This window comes from Salarias fasciatus, chromosome 7, assembly GCF_902148845.1.
Source record: "Salarias fasciatus chromosome 7, fSalaFa1.1, whole genome shotgun sequence".
Taxonomy (NCBI): domain Eukaryota; kingdom Metazoa; phylum Chordata; class Actinopteri; order Blenniiformes; family Blenniidae; genus Salarias; species Salarias fasciatus.
Window position 1 is genome coordinate 9,299,647 of NC_043751.1, and position 18,890 is coordinate 9,318,536.

An 18,890-nucleotide genomic window follows, 5' to 3' on the forward strand; every position below is an offset into this window, starting at 1 on the left:
GTTGCACTTTCGTAGTGCTTTTATGATGTGTTGTTCCTCCTCTTTTCTGTCTTCTTCCTGTGTGATTACTTTTGTGCGTTCGAAAAGGGTTCTTACGACTGAAAGTTTGTGGTTAATGGGATGTTCTGACATCCAAAGGAGGCATTGGTCTGTGTGAGTGGGTTTCCGATATATGTGAATTTTAATGCTGCCATCTTCCAGGTGTTTTATGTCCAGGTCCAGGAAATGTATGGTGCTGTCTGTTTCCTCTTCGTGGGTGAACTTGATGTTTTTTGTGTCGTCCAGTGTGTTGAGATGATCCGTGAGTTCTTGTGTATGTCCTTTCCTTGTTATTTCCAAAATGTCATCCACGTACCTCTTCCAGAGGGAAAGGCCGCAGTGTGGTGGTACTGTTTTGAGGGCCCGGGCTTCAAGGTCTTCCATGAAGAAGCCGCTCATTATGGCAGACAGCGGATCCCCCATTGCAAACCCCTCCTTCTGCCTGTAGATGGTACCCCGATACTGGAAGTAGGTGGAGATGGAGACGAATTCCAGGAGCCTTGTGATGTCCTCGACAGTGAGTGGGGTCCTTCTTTTTAATGATTTGTCCTCCTTGAGGCGATTATGTACGATGTGTATTGTGACGTTTATGGGAGTTTTTGTGAATAAAGAAACCACATCATGTGAGATAAATATTTCATCTTTTTGAATTGTTATATCCTTCAGTTCCTGGGCCAATTGCTTGGCATTTTTACAGTGTTGATCTGTGAGGCCAAGGAGTGGTTTTATGAGGTCAACCAGGGCTTTAGACAGATTGTATGTCACGGACCCAATGCTATCCACAATGGGTCTAAGTGGTGTTCCAGGTTTGTGTATCTTGGGGGTTCCATAAATTCTAGGGGTGATGCTTGCTGTGGGGATGAGATGATTGTATGTCTCCTTACTTATTTTTTCTTCATTGAGAAGGGGTTTGAGTAGTGATTTCAGGGACTTCTTTTTGTCTTCAGTTGGGTCTTTCTTTAGAATTTCATATGTATTGGAATCTTGTAACATAGTGTCCATTTGCTTTTCATAATGCTCCGTGTTCATTATTACTGTGGCTCTCCCCTTGTCTGCTGGTAATATGGTGATGCTCTTGTCTTTGGCGAGTGTTTGTGCTGCTTTCACCTCCTCCTTAGTCATATTGGCTGGTCGTAGCTTTGCGGATTTTAAAATGCCTGCTATTTTGTTTCGTAGTTCTGACTTTTCCCCCTGGTCTTCTATTGATTTGCACGCTATTTCAGTAGCTAAAATGTAATCGTCGTACGGAATTTTAGCGGGTGTGATGGCATAGTTGAGACCCCGGGCTAAAACGCTTTGCTCCGTGGTGGTTAAAGAGCGACTGGAGATGTTGTGCACCCACTTCCTGGATGCTACGTCGTGCGTGTTACGTTCCCTGTCTTGTTTATTTTGGATTAGTGTTTCTAATTTCCTAACTTGGCGATGTTTGGCTTCTGTGAACTGCCATTCGTGTGCGTGCTTCAGATGTGTTTCTATCAGTTTGTATGTGTCCTTGTCCATATTGTATGTCTGTCTGAAATGTGCCGTTTTTTGTGCTAGTGACAAGTTGATTTCTTTTACCTTGTTTGCCGTGCAGCGGATCCTTTCCTGTAGCAATGCACTTTGCGCTCTCCTCACGATTCTGTCCGCGTTCTGCGTTGGTATGGGGTTCTTTAAATCCAGGCTTGATGGTATGATGCCTTCGTCTCGGCACCGCAGGTTGAATCTCAGGGGATTGCGGAAACGCGCTCTCTTCTGTTCCAGCTGTTCCATGCAGCGGAACTCTTTGACACAGGTTTGTCCATGATTCGTCAGTTGTCATGATTGTCAAGGTAGGCAAAATAACCTCTGGCCTGTGTATACGAATCCAAACCATGAATACAAAAAAAAAGGCCTAATGAACCTTATCGAAACATTTGTCCTTCTGCTCTGTGGGAGGTTTCTGTCCTGTTCCAGTTATGGTTAATGTTCAGGTATAACAACATGCTCAATGGGAAGAAGCCCTGGCCTTTTGGGGTACATCCCAGAGATAGAACACCTGGATCTTCACCATTCCTAAGTTTTAAATTGCACTTGAGACACACATAATGCACGCACATGTTGTCTCTTGCAATCACGAAAACCCAACAGTCCCGTTCAACACCACTGAGAATCTTGTGGCACCTTCAGCTCCTCATGTGCCTGTGTTCACACAGGAGGAATGGAATAACTTCCTAAACTTCTTTGTGAACAAAGTGCAAGATATCAGGGCTAATGTCAAACCTTCCTCAAAGAGTTCATCTCCTGCGTCGTGTCCGTCACACTCCTGGTCCTCCTTTTATTCTGTCAGCCTGCAGGATGTGAAGGCTTCAGTCTGCAGGATGGAAACCTCCTCAAGCCCTGCTGACATTGTGCTACGTCCGTCCTCCCATGGTTCGCCTTGTATGTAAAAGGAAGAGCTTTTCATGTGACGATCAACAATGTAATGTCTGATGTATCAAACCTGCTTTGTGGAGTTTCTCAAGGTTTAGTTTTTACCAAATGAGAAATATCTCTAAGGTCAGTAAAATGCTGTCAAATTCTGACCTTGAACTGATTATTCATGGTTTTATGCCACTATCCGGAACCACTTTCCCTGCCACTCCGTATGGCCAAGTCTGTGGATATGGAGGTAAATTTGTGTCTTTATTTTTCAATCAAAAAAAAGTTGCTCCAATCGCACATTTTTTCTTTGACAGAATTTTTTTTTTTTTTTTGGTTGAAAATACATTTTTTGATTGAAGTCCTATTTTTGGATTTGAGCCATATTATGGGTAGGACATTTGTTTCTTTATTATTCAATCAAAGATATAACTTCAATCAAAAAAAACGTTTTCAATCAAAGCAAAGAAAAAAAAATGTTCGGAATGTTTCAACTTTGTTTTGACATTCAAACACCTTTTTTTTTCGATCAAAGTGAAAAAAGCTTTGAAGCCTCTTTTTTGAAACCTCTTTTTTGAAGTCTCTTTTTTGAAGCATGTTTTTTGATTGAATCATTTTGACACAAACGTCCTGCAGTGGGCGGATGCTTCTCCATTGGTCGGGCATGTTTGAGTGACAGGTGTCCACACCAATGACGAATCTCTCCAGAAGAAGCCAGAAGCTGGAAGCTTGCTGCTTGTGAAAAAAACGTGTTTATATGCAATTTGTTGGGGTATCCAATTCTTTTTTTGGGTTTGAACAAGTTTTTTCTTTGAAAATTTTCTGTCTTTTTTCCTTGTTTCTGTACAGCACTTTGTGATTTTATCTGTGAAATGTGATTGATAAATAAACCATTTATTTACTTATTCTATACATTATTCTATATATTCTATAAATCTTATTCTATATAGTTCCAGTGAATGACCACAGACCTGTATTCCTGCTGAATAAGCACATAAATGGAATTAATGAGTGGATGTGTCAAAAGTTCCTTCAACCTAACTCAGAAAAAACAGACAATATTTTGGCCGAAAATAGAGCTGGGCAACGATTAAATTTCTTAATCGCGATTAATTGTACCCCAATCCTGGAGTTAGTCGCAATTACTCGTGATTGCATGCGTCAGATGGATGACGTTACGTTATCGTTACGTTTTTATGATGGGTTGGCCTCTTAATACTAAAAAAATTGTGGCGCAACTTAAAACTGTAATGCCAAAGTACCATGAGCCAGTACAGTAATAAACACTCCTTACAAGCAAGTAAGAGAATTTAACTCATTATCCACTAGTTTTGTCCGCCCAGACTCACCCCTCCGCCCGCGCACAGTGCTCCTCGCCCGGCTTGGAGACCTCCAGAGACTCTCGGTAAGGAGAGACTTCCAGGAGCGCCCCGCAGCCCGCGTGCAGTGCGCCTCCGCTGGGCACCGGAGCTCCGCAGCCTCCCGGGATGCCCGGGCGCCGTGACAGCCGAGGCCGACTCAAAGTGCCTTTCTGCTGGGGAGAGGAGCTCCACAGCGTTCCCATCCGAGCTAATTGTGGCTAAGTTAGCGAAAACTGTCAGCTGACCCACCTGAAGATGGTAGACGAGCTGACTTTATGATAACACTGGCGATGGATGAAGAAATATAGCCGAAATGAGCGATTTTGCAGAGATTATGTCCCGCGTTTGCCGTGGCCCCCACTAAATCGGTTGGATTGAAATAACTTCTGAAGGACTCCGAGCTGCACCATGTTTGTCTGAGTGAGTATATGAGCATGCACACACCTAGAAATAAGGTCCAGGTGTCAAAAAACCGGAGTTACCCTTTAATAGCAACATATTTGCAGTGGACAGCGGAGCGATCCGGAGACACATCCAGTGGAATTTGTCCATAACTTTTGGTCAAAAGTTGGAGCATGAATTCATGACCACTGTGGCCATTTGAGTTGGAGGACTTGTAACCCATTGGCAAGATGTACAGACCCACCTCTGTAGTGATTTGGCAACTGTACTTTGTTTTATTTCCAAGCCATCATGACTGGGTAAGTTTATAGACTTTATCGTTCACGGAGTTTAAGTTGTAATGTACCAGGTTTTGTAGAAGGAAAAAAATCAATTGCGAAAGCAGTAACCAAACTTTTTGTCACATTGTGCTGTTTTCCACTGATTGTCTTCTCTGCTCAGTTCAGGATGGACGAGAAGCAATATTGTGTCAAGCTGTCGGTGAATCCGTCCCGGGGACTCGTGGACGAGAAGTTTGTCATCCTGGTCCAGAATGCCCCTCCTGGTTCTGAGCTGACCGTTCACGCCTTCCAACAGTCTGAGGACGGTCATGGTTGGGATGCATTCGCTCACTATATATCTGATGCCACCGGCAGAGTGAACGGTATGAAATTCTCCACATGGACCTGAATAAGGGGGAGTTCAAAAGAAAATGTTGTCTAGTCTTTGTTCCTTTCGACTTCAGTGTCTGAGGACTGCAGTCTGGGAGGAACATATTCTGGAATTGAACCGATGGGTCTACTGTGGAGCCTCAGACCAGTTCCAGGCAGCCAACCTGGACTCAGGTAGACCATCTGGGCTGAATGTGTGCAGATGATGTTCTCCAGGATTGAACCATATATCAGTAACCGGCTGGTCTTTCCTCAGGTTGCGGAAGAAGAACATCCAGGAGCCCATGTTGGTCACAGTGTCGGTGTACGAGGGTCACAGGAAAGAGGGCTTTGCAGATCTTGTCCCTCTTGCCAGTGTCTTGGTGGAGCGCTGGTACATGGTGCCTGGTGTCCGCAGGATCCCGGTCACAGAGGGTGGACTCACTGCAACCCTCTTCCTGCCCCCAGGTAGGACCAGAGGAAGGTCAAGAACTCATGAAAAGCCTTTAAACATCACTTTTGCTCATTCTCATGTCCACGATATGATTATCTGACCCATGTTGACTTGTGTGAAGGACCTGGACCATTCCCTGCTATCATGGACCTTTGGGGGGGAGGTGGGCAGTTGGTGGAGTATCGTGCAGCGCTGCTGGCCTCACACGACATTGCTGCTTTGGCCATCGACTACCTGACCCCAATGATTACCAAGGAAACAGGAAAGCTGGTGAACCTTCAGTACTTTGAGGTAAATCTTGTTTCCACACAATGCAGCTTCTGGAATTCTAATCTGTCAAAGTTATACAATCTTAAATTTAAAGGTACAATAAGTAAGAAATTTACTATAAAAGCAATAAAAATCATTCCCATTTTTCTCCTGCCATTGAAGAAACCTTCCCTTTACAATTTGTTGTATCCATCAACAATGTCAATGGTCAAGTTTTTTTCTTTCAAAATGAGAATTCTGGGATGGAACAACTCTGATGGGCGGGGCTAGACCATCACACTTCCGGGTTCCAGAGCCAATCGTGTGTGAGTTTCTGAGGTTGCAAAACAAGCCGCGCAGCTATCTGCATTTTATGATCGCACTGTCGGCTGACCAGCCGTGTGGATGCGCGCCATGCATGCCGGACACCAGCTGTGTGCGCACGCTGCTATGGCAACATCCCTGAACTCACTTAAAGGGCTCTATTTTAATTTTGCAGCGCAGGGTGCAAAAGGGTGGAGCAGGCTCCACACAAGTAATGTCAACAGGCACAACACCTTGCGAAGTCAAAATTGGTATTTCGGTTGACCGATCAACTCTAATTGCACCAAGATAGGCGTGCACCAGGCAGCAGTGTTGACAGATTCAGCTTGGTGCAGTTACAATTTTGTGACAAAACACTTTGCGTGAGGTGCGCACAAGCTGGAGCCACATCTATTCTCTGCAGGCAGAGCAGCCCCGGTCTGGTGATAATTTGTCTGACAAAATTGCACAGACAGGTTTCCAGAGTGTCTGTTACATTAAAGAGATAGAAAATCACTCTTAAAAAAAATACATTTTATTTTAATTATTTGTAATAATCACGGCGCATGTTTGTTTTTAATCCTGTCCAATGCGTCATGTCGGTAATTTTTCTTCTGATAATACTGGTTCAGTTTGCATCTGCACCTCAGTGACTGGGGGTGTTTAGTAAGATTTTTTCCAAATAAATTCCTCCCTTTTTCCTGGTAAAATATACTGTATAGCCACACACTGTACCATTTTTACAAACTTAGAGAATGTGAAGCAGGGCAGAGTGGAGAACATGGGGGAGTGGGGTAGGTGGTGGGGGGATCGTCAACATCCTCTCAAAATTGTTGATCTTTCATCTGGGACTTATTAGGAATTATTTCAGAGAATATTAATATGCAAAACCAGCAGCAGTTCAGTCCCAAATATAGTCACCCCAGCTCCACTTTGAGTGATTGATGTACAGACAGAGGTGATTATTTTATACCCGTTGTCACGGGTGTGAGGTGGAAGGACCCACACGCAGGCACAACAGGTTGATCACAAAGTCCTTTATTCCTCGAACACGAGGATCAGAGGAACGAGCAGGGTTGAGCTGGTGCAGGCACAGGAAACAGGAACACATGGGCAGACCCACAAGGAGCCTGACAGACACATCAGGGGAGCAGGGCTTAAGTAGAATTGACACAGGTGAAGCACATTAGGTGGTAATGAGGCAGGCAGGAGAAAATGAGGGCAGACAAGCATAAAACAGGACCCGAGCGCCCCCATCAGGCGGCAGGTGCACAGGGTGTGACACCCGTGTGTTTGTGTGATTTGGGGGACATGTGTGACATGTGGTGTCAGAGTTGGGGGAGGTTGCCAGAGACTGCAGCCGCCACCTCGCATGCGCCCCCTCCTGTCAGTTGCGCCCTCGGCAGCCACCTAGTTTGCCCTTCTTCTTTCATATTTGTGCAGTCGGTGCCCCCTAATGGACGGCGCCCATAGCATCTGCCTATACTGCCTATGCCAAGGGCCAGCTCTGATGGGATACAGTCAGGTCGGCACCAATCCAAGTCGGCCCTGGCCAACTCGGCACCGCCCCCGGATACAGTCAAGTCGGCATCAAAGCCAAGGCGGCCGGGGGTGGGGGGGGCTCTCAAGTGGCCGAGGTGGTCGATGCTGACTTGACTGTATGCTGCTTACCAACTCGGCCAAAAGCCTCTTTTTTTTTAAATCACGATGCGGCTGCGGCGCGACGATTTGCAGTTTTTTTGACATCCTGTTTGAACCGAGTAGCTTAGCTACGAGCGCTTAGTGGTTGTCTGGTCATGTAACTGGTCCCCAAGGCATTCTGGGAATCGTAGTGCAACGATGCCGGCTGCAGCGCGACGATTTGCACAGTTTTTTTCGTGCCGGCGACGCCACTTCTCCTCACATAACAGGCGGGGGACTGGAGGACAAACTGTGTGATTATGGTAAATGACAGGTTAGAGGTGGATAATGTACCTGGAGATTCATGTTTGACTTTCTGTCTGGTCATGTGACCAGATCATGTGACCAGGCGGCGTTTGATCAAACCAGTCGCCTTTCATTATAATTATAACTGTGCAAATCGTCGCACCGCAGCCGGCGTCAGCTCCAGGATTTGCACAGTTATAATTATAATGAAAGGCGACTGGATTGATCAAACGCCGCCTGGTCACATGATCTGGTCGGGGTCATCCCTATGTTCCCCGGGTCCGATGTTCCCCGGGTGCTATGTTCCCCTCTATCAATATCGGGGAACATAGGACCCTCTGGTCACGTGACCAGACAGCCGCTTGCGCTGCGCGCTTTTAGCTAAGCTACTCGTTCAAACAAGACGTCAAACATGAAGCTCCAGGTCCATTCTCCACCTCTAACCTGTCAGTCACCATAATCACACAGTTTGTCCTCCAGTCCCCCCCTGCTACGTGAGGAGAAGTGGCGCAGCCGGCACGAAAAAAACTGTGCAAATCTTCGTGCCGCAGCCGCGTCATGATTAAAAAAAAAAAAAAGAGGCTTTTGGCCAAGTTGGTAAGCAGCTTACAGTCAATTCGGCACCGACCAACTCGGCCACTTGAGAGCCCCCCCCGGGAGGCCGACTTGGCTTTGATGCCGACTTGACTGTATCCCGGGGGCGGTGCCGAGTTGGCCAGGGCCGACTTGGATTGGTGCCGACCTGACTGTAAACTGCCATTCTCATCCTTGTATCCCGACTCCAAGAGAGGTGTGACATGATTTCTTGGGGTCAATAAATCATTTTGGAAACATATAAACATAACATAAATGAACATAAAAAAAAAAAAAATAATTTTGATCTACATTATTTCTGGCATTGATTTTATTACCTCCGCCAAGGAGGCTATGTAATCACGTCGGTTTGTTGGTTGGTTGGTTTGTTGTTTGGTTGGTCTGTCAGCAACATTCCGGAAAAAGAAATGGACAGATTGCAATGAAACTTTGTGGAAAGGTGGGTCTTGGGCTAACTTAGAATCCATTAAATTTTGGTGATGATCCGGATCGCTGTCTGGATCCAGGAATTTTTTGAAAGGATTCCGTATCATTGAGAGATAGGGCAGTCTTTGACATAGTTGGGCAGGCCCACCGACAGGGGGACAAACGGCTCTGTTGTCCCGGGCCCAGGGGAGAACGCACTGGACGCGGAAGCGCCGACCCGGAAGCACCGTGCACGGAGTTTCTGATCGCCTCCCATGTTAACCTATCTGACTGGCTGCCCACAACACGCAGGGGAGCGAGGTGCGCACCACGGCTCACGCTCTGCAGCGCGCCCGCTCCGCTCCGTTCTATTTTTCACGCAAGCCGCGAGCGCCGACAGCACAATTTGTCGAGCTGGATCAAGCAGATCGGACCAGACAGGAAGTCGGAAACAGAAAAGGCAAGAGAATCCGGTCAATTTTTAAAATAAAATAAATTAAATGACGATTAGTTACGGACGGTGTTGCTCGTCCATCTATAATTTGTCACTTGGGTCTAATCTAGGGCTGAACGATATGGGGAAAATATTGAATTGCGATATTTCCCCTCAGTATTGCGATTGCGATATAGAATGCGATATTTAATTTAGTCTGTTTTTTTAATTATTTGTTTCAAAGTTTAAACATGCCTTTCCCATAGGTTAGTTCTATTTGTTTGAATTAAATATAATGATGTATGACTTGTAACAAAGTGAACTTTATTAGAACTCTCATTTAAAAAACAGAACAAAATCTGTAACTTCAAAATGCAAAAGTCACTAAAAAAACAACTTAAGACACCTGGAATTAAGCACCTGCGAAATGGCTTTGGCCTGTGCCAGCACTCCAGCGATCATTTTTTCTTTTAATCCAATCTTGTTGGGCACTCTGTAATGAGGTTCTGCTCAGGGATGCTGATCCCTCTGCCTCAGTCAGCGCTGTCTTCTTTTTCCAACTGTGGGACAAGTGTCCCACCAGTTTCCTGCACATCCTGTTGCCCCTGAGACTCTTCCATCTTTAAGTACATTTTGTAAAATATAAATATGAATAATCACATTTTTGTCATAGGAGGCTACATCAACATAAAACCCTCACGTCCATGGTTTGGATTCATATACACAGGCCAGAGGTTATTTTGCCTACCTTGACATGTTTCGGCTGCCAAGCTGCAGCCTTCCTCAGAAGTGTCACATGATGTTGTCTGGTCAGCTGATTTATACAGGTTTTGGCACCAGCTTCCTACTGGGTGCAGTAGGATGACAGACAACATCATGTGAGACTTCTGAGGAAGGCTGCAGCTTGGCAGCCGAAACATGTCAAGGTAGGCAAAATAACCTCTGGCCTGTGTATATGAATCCAAACCATGAATACAAAAAAAAGGCCTAATGAACCTTATTGGACTATAAAACCCTCACATTTTGTCCTGACCACACTGGCTATGTTTACATGCAGTTTACATGCAGGGTTCAGGTCAATATTCTGGTTTCTGAAATATTTGGAAAAACCCGTTTACCTGCTTAAACAGACAGTTATTCCTGTTTACATGATCAGGATCTCCCCATTCAAACCACCGCCACAGACGACATCATGACTGCATTTGCACTTCATGCCACTAGGTGTGCTGTTTGTATGTCCAACCTTATTTTACACAGACACCACAGAAGAAGAAGGGCTGCAGGCGCTGTGCAGGCTCTCTCTGCATGTTGTTAGAAAAAAAAAGTAAGCGATAAGACATGATGCGATGCACCTTTTTTTCAGTAAAAGAGAAGAACTGAACGATCGTTTCCGCACATTTTATTTACTTAGTAGCAGCTAAAATGGATCACGAGGAGTTCCTGTCCTCAAAAGACAAGGATTCCTTGCGGATAGAAGATGCGCAGAGCAGTATTTAATGTGCCTTTCCACCAGGATATTCCTCTATGTCTCCCCCTCTCCCTCTCTCTCTCTCACACACACATGCGCACGCGCGCACGGAGCACAGCATTTCTTGCAGAGGACGTGTTGCTGTTCCACATCTTTTTTAAATTCGCTGACATTGTGCAAAACTAGGTTCGGTTATCACGCTGCTCCAGTCAGCGGCACCTTGTTAAACAAGCAGTCTGCATGGCGCGCTCTGATGTAAATTTGCGTCACGTCCTATCGCGTACCTTGCGATATGCAAATCGCGTTTTGTAATATCGCGAGATTATCGCAAATGCAATATATCGTTCAGCCCTAGTCTAATCACAAGAGAGATGGACAGACACACAAACAGACATACGCACGTACGCACCCAATCAAACAAAAACACAAACACACACACACACAGCGACAGAGATTCACGTGATGCAGAAAAAAAGAGGACAGGAGGAGAAAAAGTCTCTCCACAGATCACCAAAACACACACATCCATACTGGCAGAGGTAGAGACAGAGGTAACAAATGTGAAAACCGAGAGCAGACGGATCCAGCCAAGTACAGTCGATGTGTGACCAACGCAGAGAGCACAGGCAGCAGATACGCCTCCAATACGAACAGCCAAGCGTAGGCGCAGAGATGTTCGTGGTGTGCGCGGTGCTTCTGCTACGCTTCTGCGTCCAGTGCGTTCCTGGCGTTTTTGGTTTTGGTGACTGATTTGAGCTGTGGCGGAGGTCTGCGCTCTCTGAGTGCCAAATTGTAGTTGTTGTTGCTAACTCCCCAGGAGAGGGTGTTGGGGGGTGTACTCTGAAACAATGTAGAGCCACCATCTTCAAGGTTGTCAACATCACTTTGTCTGGGTGATGATGTGGCCTTAGATCTTTTGCTAACTCGAGTCAAGGGTCCCGTACCCTGACCTGGACGCTCTTGGTGTGAGTTTCCTTTCAAGACATCTTGTTTGTCTGAAGATGAACTACAGCTAACTGAAAGACTGAAAATGACGTTTTTAAAACAATTAATAGAAAAATGTGCAGGAGCTTATAAAGACATGTCGACCTCTGTAGGTTTGACTGAACAAGATCAGACCCTGTCCAGTAATGTTTACTGATCAGTTAACAAACGTCATTTATAAACTTCAGCTGACATAAAGCAGGACGGTTTGGGGTCAAAAGTCACTCTCAGATCAGCAGCCTGCTTGTTGGAATAACTAAGATCTGGTCACTTAATTATACTTTTGTTTTCTGATTACAGACTGCGTACAGATTCCTGCAGGAGCATCCTCAGATCCTCGGTAGCAGGATTGCCATGTTGGGAATTTGTTTCGGTTCAAGTATGGCCCTCAAAATGGCTGCTTACTCTGAAGTCATGAAGGTAACTTCTGAGGAAATCTACTGTCTTAGCCTTTATTACAGTGAAAACAAAATGTTTTCTGTCATTATGTCAGGCACCAGCTTAAGTACAAACTCCTCAACTTCTTTTATTCACATCTTTTTATAAACCCTCAGAATCTTTACAATAATACCTGAAATGTCTTTTAAATCAGAGTAACTTTTTCGCATTTTCTAGTATAATAATGACACATGGAAAACAGTTTCATTCTCTTTTCTCATTTCCTCTAATCCACCAAAATAAAACTCAGTAAACCCAATTGCCATGGCTCCACAAGAACAGGCCCTAAACTCCACATCAACAGAGGTGGGGTGGATCACACGAGATAAGACTCCAGGTGCAAACTGTGCCAGGAAGCCCCTGAGATGGGGCGCGCTCATAGTAACTTGTATTTGTCACAGACTGTTTCTAATAACTTCATTGTCCACTTCTTCACTCTGTAACTCTGTAGAGTGAAAGAAAATATTAATGAACTGAACCGAATTATAAAATACCTGACAATAGCAGCCTGGACTTACTGTGGCTGCTGTCTTCATCACCAACTTGTTAAACAAACTGTCTTTTCAGATAATAATGTGTGTGAAATGTGGAAAGTACATTATAATAAATAATTAGAATTCTGTATTGCCAACAATTTAGGGCCATTTCAATGTTGTGAATGATCGCTTTTCCTTAGAAACGAACACACTGACTGTGCGTATTTACAAATGATTGACAAGACCTCTGATCTAAATAGAGCCTGATTGTGACTTTGGAACCTGAATGCCTCACAGCTGAGTAGACAGTCAGCTGCAGCATCCTTCACTCCTGTGAGCAACACGATGATCACTGAACAAAAAGATGAAGCTAAAACAACAAGCAGAACAGTAAACAGCCACGCTAAACCCAGAAATGAAACCCGAACAATGTTTCCCTCCTTCTCTCCAAGCCGCCGCTACGCTATATGTAGTGTATATATGTATATATAACATTTCAGTCAACATCCCCCTGGAGCATACAAGTGTCCTGATCTACTGTAACCGGCTTCATTAGTCTCGGGGCACCTTGCGAGCTAGCTAACCTAACAGTACTGCTCTTATGAAAGATGTGAACCCCACAGATAAACATATTTTAACATTGCTGGACTGAAATTAGAGAACTTACCTGGCTCTCCAAGAGCATGAGGCTGTGCTCATTACATTTAAGGCAGAGGTCGTGAGTATGCGTTCATATGTTCTTGCCTGCTTTCACAGTCATCCTATTGTTCCTTGTTTTAATTTTTTGGATGTCACTGACATGCACCGGCATACTTCTCCCCACTATCGGTTTTCCAAGGCTCCTCTTGATGAGAGGATTTCTGACTTTATTCTATTTTCTTTGAACACTGATACATGGAACTGCTGGCCCTGACAGGGGAACAAAAAGATAGGAGGAGAGAGAGCAAGAGAAAAAGAAAAAAGTGTGGAGAGAAGAAAGAAAGTGCAAAGATACAATAATGGTCCTTCAATTGGAACTGACACTCTAGACGACTGGCTACTACACCTGCACAGAGATAAAACAGAACATCCCATGAAATTTTGATATGAAATATAGCTGGTAATTATCTGGGATGTGTGAGCTGAGGATACATATATAAGATAACAAACCAGAGCTTCAGGAAAGACCTAGCACAGATCACCATTAATCTAACACCTCACAAGACAACAAGGTGACTGAGTCCACATGCAGAATATGAAGAGTGCAGAGTGATTAAAGATGAGTGTGATTAGGGAAATGTTACTGTGATCATGCAAATTTAGCAGCAAGACTAGCAGCAATTCCAAAACCCAGATTGTAGCCACCCCCTCAGGCAGATGTCCATGTACCGATCCAGAAGGGGGCAGAGGATGGCCCCAGCCAGGACCCCCAGCAGCGAGGGGGTAGTGGCTAAAGGCTGCCTCACCAACACTGGATCAGACAGAACCCCATCTATTCTAATACTTCGTGATGTGTCAGTTAAAAATGTCTAAAATCCAGCCCACCAAATTTTGGATTTCAAACTGTTGTAAAAGTCTTTTGGTTAAAATGTGTAGCTGGATTGTGCTTTTGTTAGTGATTGGTATTTTGTTGTGAAAATCTAATGAAATAAACTGACCGGCTTTGTTGTGCCACCTGCTTCTGTGTGAATGATACAAGTGTGTGTTTCTCTCAGCTCAGATGTGTTGTGTGTATCAACGGGACTCATGTGCAGCCAGTTGACAAAGATATTGAAGGCATGATGAAGGCGATTATGGAGTAAGTAGAAGTGTTGTTATTTTGAAACAAATATTAACATGATAAAAAATGAAATAATAATAATAAGTGCAATGTGAAATGTGATTTTTATTTTTTATTTTTTGTTCTTTAATCTTTATGGGTCATAAAATGTCAACACATCAGCATCCAAGCTTCATTAAATGTGAATTCTGAATATAAGAATGTTGGAGCTTTTGTCAGGTGTCCAAAAAAAAATGATTTCGATTCTTCAGCATTATGACAGAAAATTCAATTAGCTTTTTAGACTAAATTGCGAGCATCTCAACTTGATTAACCAATTTTAAAAAATCAATTTCAATAGGTTCACATACTTTTTCAAGTCTCTATTCTGTCTCTCTTAATGGCACACTACAAAGTCTTCAATCCATCCTGTTGTAGATGTGTACTTATCCCTGTTCTCTTGTCAAACCAGCAATGCCTCTAAAATTCGCATCAATGAGGAGAACCAAACAATCATTCGAGAAATGGTGCCGCCCATCACCTCAGACCCTTTAAAGAAAGTGGATGTGAGTATTACCAGCAAGTTGAGCTAAGCACAAGTATGCACTTCGAAATCAGAGAAACTACTACAAGAACAAATTCTAAGCCAACATTAAAACAGGCAGAGCAATCATTCAGAGAGAGGCTTTAAAGCTAAAAAAAAAAAAAAAAAAAAAAAAGCAGAGCTGTCGTAATGTGCAAGTTTTGTTCATTTCCTCATTTGAGAAGTTTCAATGTGTTTGGAAAGTATTGCAATCCTGGCAACACTTTACTTGAAGCACACGGTATAACACATTATAAGTAGTTATAGACACTCATAAATGATCACAATGCTGTATAATGCACTATATAGCATAGGGTTAGGGTTAGGTCCTGATGGTATAAAGTATTGTAATCATTTATGAGTGTTTTGTTTACTGCTCATTCTGAAATTACCCAAGATGCAATGCGACGGACAGCGGGAGATGGCGAGCCGATCTTCGTTGAAGAGCCAAAAAAAATTCTCCGTCGGTAAGGCATCGTAACTGGTCCAATTCCGTTAACGGGACAACGGTCCAAACCGCGATGTTAAGCGAGACATACTGCTGAAAGGTTGGCTTCTTGTTTTCAAAGTAAAAGCACAGATTTATCACTAAAGTTTTTTTGCATGAGAAAGGGAAAGGGGTGGTTTATTTTTGTGAAAATAACCGGAAGTGCGTTGCTCACTGCAGCTGGCTTAAATTTCGCCAAATTCATCCAAATAAAATCATAAACGGTTGGTATTTGGACAAATAAACGACACACTCGGGCTCTAAACGACCACTTTGTCGCCTAATTTAAAAAAAAAAAATCTCGATAAAGTTATATATTTGAAGAGTTTAGAGCTAAAGTGAAATCAGCTTTAGCCGGTCGATTTTGGCTCGGGGAGGAGTGCAATGCATTGTGGGTTATGTAGTATGCTGTAGTGTAAATGCTTTGCATACTGCCTGATGGACTGGGTATGCATTATGGACAGTATGGTAATGAAAGTATGTAGTAGGCAGTATGCGGTTTCGAACACAGCCCTTGATCGCTCACACTGCTGCATCAGACTGACTTCTTCTATGTCAGCTACAGATACACCAGATACCGAGTGCCCCCTGCTGGCCAAACCTATACTGCACTACCTTAAAGGAATATTTCACCCAAACAACGATTTGGCCTCATTTTGTACTCACCCTCATGCTGAGCAACACTCTGGAGCACTTGATGTCTCAAATGCAGCCGGAGATCCGGGGGGATTTTCGTTGTCAACAAACTTCCATATAACAGGGACCATTAGAGCCCGAAAGAAAAAGGTCCATAATGTCCACAAAACATGCCTATTTTCCTTCATACTGCTCATCCGCTGTAATTCAAGTGTCCTGAGCGGGTAACGTCCATAATTAATTCGAAATGAGGTCATTTAGTACATTTTTAGAGCCGAAACAGTGCTATATTGTACTTCCCCAGTGCATGTCAACGTGCGCTCCCTGCACGACGGAAGCTGCGGCAGACCAAGCCAGACGCTCGCGTGCTTTCAGCAGGACACCGAAGTCAAAGTTTTAAAACAGTACCCAATCACTTTTGTGATTGTCCACAGCTCGGTCACTCACAGCAGAATATAAACAGCAGAACTTCTTCTGCGCTTGCAATTTAGCAGAGTAGTCGCTGAAAGCGCGCAAGCGTCTGGCTTGGTCTGCCGCGGCTTCCATAGTTGAGGGTGCACGCGCAGACGTGCACTGTGGAAGTACGAGAGAGCACTGTTTAGGCTCTAAAAAAGTACTAAATGACCTCATTTCGAATTAATTATGGACGTTACCCGCTCAGGACACTTGGATTACAGCGGACAAGCAGTATGAAGGAAAATAGGCACGTTTTGTGGACTTTATGGACCTTTTTCTTTCGGGCTCTATTGGTCCCTGTTATATGGAAGTTTGTTGACAACGAAAATCCCCCCGGATCTCCGGCTGCATTTGAGATATCAAAAAAGTGCTCCAGAGTGTTGCTCAGCATGAGGGTGAGTACAAAATGAGGCCAAATCATTGTTCGGGTGAGGTATTCATTTAAGAGGGCTGAATACAAATTAACAGTGGTCCATTACCAGAAAAGTGACCTTAACTACAAAATAAAATGGGGGGCACGTGCTTTTCATGTATTAAACTATACCATAGTGCCACAACAGCACAGAGACAAAGACCCGTTAAAGGTTATTCCAGGGAGAACGATTATCAGATTTACAGCCTTGAACACAGCTCTTTTACACCTCCTTCCATATTGTTGGTATTGGTATCTTTTCCTCAGCTTCCTGCTCTCGAGTTGACTCACTGGTGAAGTGGTGTCAGTTTCATAAAGTCCTCCCTGTTCTCTTGAGGCTCGTGAATGTATAGTCTTCTGTAACTTGCATAAATGGAATCTCACTGATGCTTCCAGCTGAAAAACGAAGTGCATTAAGCTTCTCAGCAAAGCAGAGAGAAAGGGTCTATATTGTAAAAGCAGTTGGAAACAAAACAGTTGAAGGAACTGCTGTGTTTTTGTCTGCAGGTGGGACGACTGCAGTGTCCTCTGATGCTGATTGTTGGTGAGGACGATATGAGCTGTACTAGTCAAGAGTCTGCAGTCGATGTAAGTTTGGTGATCAGTCAACCTTCTTTATGGACACCAACACGGAGGAAAAAGCTGATGTAAAATGTACTGATCTGTTCTGCAAAACAAATGTTGGGAACTATCTTGTGAAGAGCGACAAATGATCAGTGTCATCGCTGATGTTTTGTTCTTTGCGAGTCAACCTTTGGTGTAAAAATGAGCTCCTGTTTTCGTTTCATGGGGTCTGATATCTTGTTTACCTCTGAACCAAACCTAACAGAACATGCCATAGTCCTGACTGTTTTTGAGGTTTGTGAAATGCCACTATCAAAACATTTGAAAAAAGTGGAAATCAATGTTGTTTTAAAAGGGAAATGATTTTCCAGTTTTTATTGCTAAACTGATTTCCTGTTTTCCAGATGAAGGAGATGATGGAACGAGCAGGGAACAGCCATCTGCTGATCATCCTGTCGTACCCTGACACAGGTCACCTGATCGAACCCCCGTACACACCACTCACTCGAGCCAGCAACTTCATACCTTATAACTCACGCACGTCAAGTAGGTTCTTGACCATTGCTGACAGGCAGATAATCTGGATTAAAGTCTAACACTGAAGCTCTGACTTGTTTTTCCTCTGTGTGAAGTGATGGTTCTGTGGGGCGGAGAGACGGTGGCACATTCCAGAGCTCAAGAGGACTCCTGGAAGAAGATGCTGCTCTTTCTCAGGGTGAATCTGCTCGGTGGAACTCGCCCTGGTGCAGCGCCACTCTCCCACCTTTAACTATGACAAAACTTAATGGTTTGAAGGAAGTTCATGGGTCTTGTTTTTGAAATTGATAAATTATTTTGATGATCACAGTGAAACTTCAACTGTAGTGATTCATGCTGTTTGTGTTCAGCGGATGATTCTCTAAAAGCTTTTCCAGTCAGGTCTCCTCCTGTGTCTTCTTAAAGAATCAGTATCTTACCTGTTGTGGATTTTCTGGTGAATCAGAGCTAAGGATGGTAAGTCAAGGTGTAGACGCAGCGCAAGGAGGTTTTAGTGAGGATTGCAGAAGACACACACACAAATCAGCTGACTGAGAGCAAGGGTGATGCTGAGAGAACTCAACCCAACTCTGGCATTATTTCAGTCAACCCCAAGTCATATAGCCTAATGTCACGAGAACGACGTGTTGCCACATCAAAGTTCAATGGAACCAAGGTGACTTCAGGCAAAATAGTGCATCCTTTGCACTGTTATCCAAATCAAACCAATCTTTATTGGTTTATTGTTTGGAGTACTTTTCATATTCATGAAAAAACAACACAAAATGCTTAGAGAACTTGCATTGAAAACTTGAAGACAAAATATATCAATCCCCCCTGTTGTTAGATTTCAATTTAAGCAAACAAAAAAAATGAAAGACAAAATAACTTTGAATTTTAACCTAACTTACAGAGACAGCAATGTCAGACAAAGTAAATCATTTTTTTTCAATCTTGT

General features: G+C 43.8%; 1 protein-coding gene across 1 annotated transcript; it reads left to right on the forward strand.

Annotated features, from left to right (window-relative positions):
• The first annotated feature begins 4,628 nt into the window (after positions 1–4,628).
• On the forward strand, positions 4,629–18,185 carry LOC115391556 (peroxisomal succinyl-coenzyme A thioesterase-like). Its single transcript, XM_030095831.1, has 10 exons — positions 4,629–4,824; positions 4,906–5,005; positions 5,088–5,278; positions 5,386–5,555; positions 11,927–12,046; positions 14,235–14,317; positions 14,751–14,844; positions 17,360–17,440; positions 17,821–17,962; positions 18,049–18,185. The coding sequence occupies exons 1-10, from the start codon at positions 4,629–4,631 to the stop codon at positions 18,183–18,185; spliced, it is 1,314 nt and encodes a 437-aa protein (XP_029951691.1).
• The last annotated feature ends 705 nt before the right edge of the window (positions 18,186–18,890 follow it).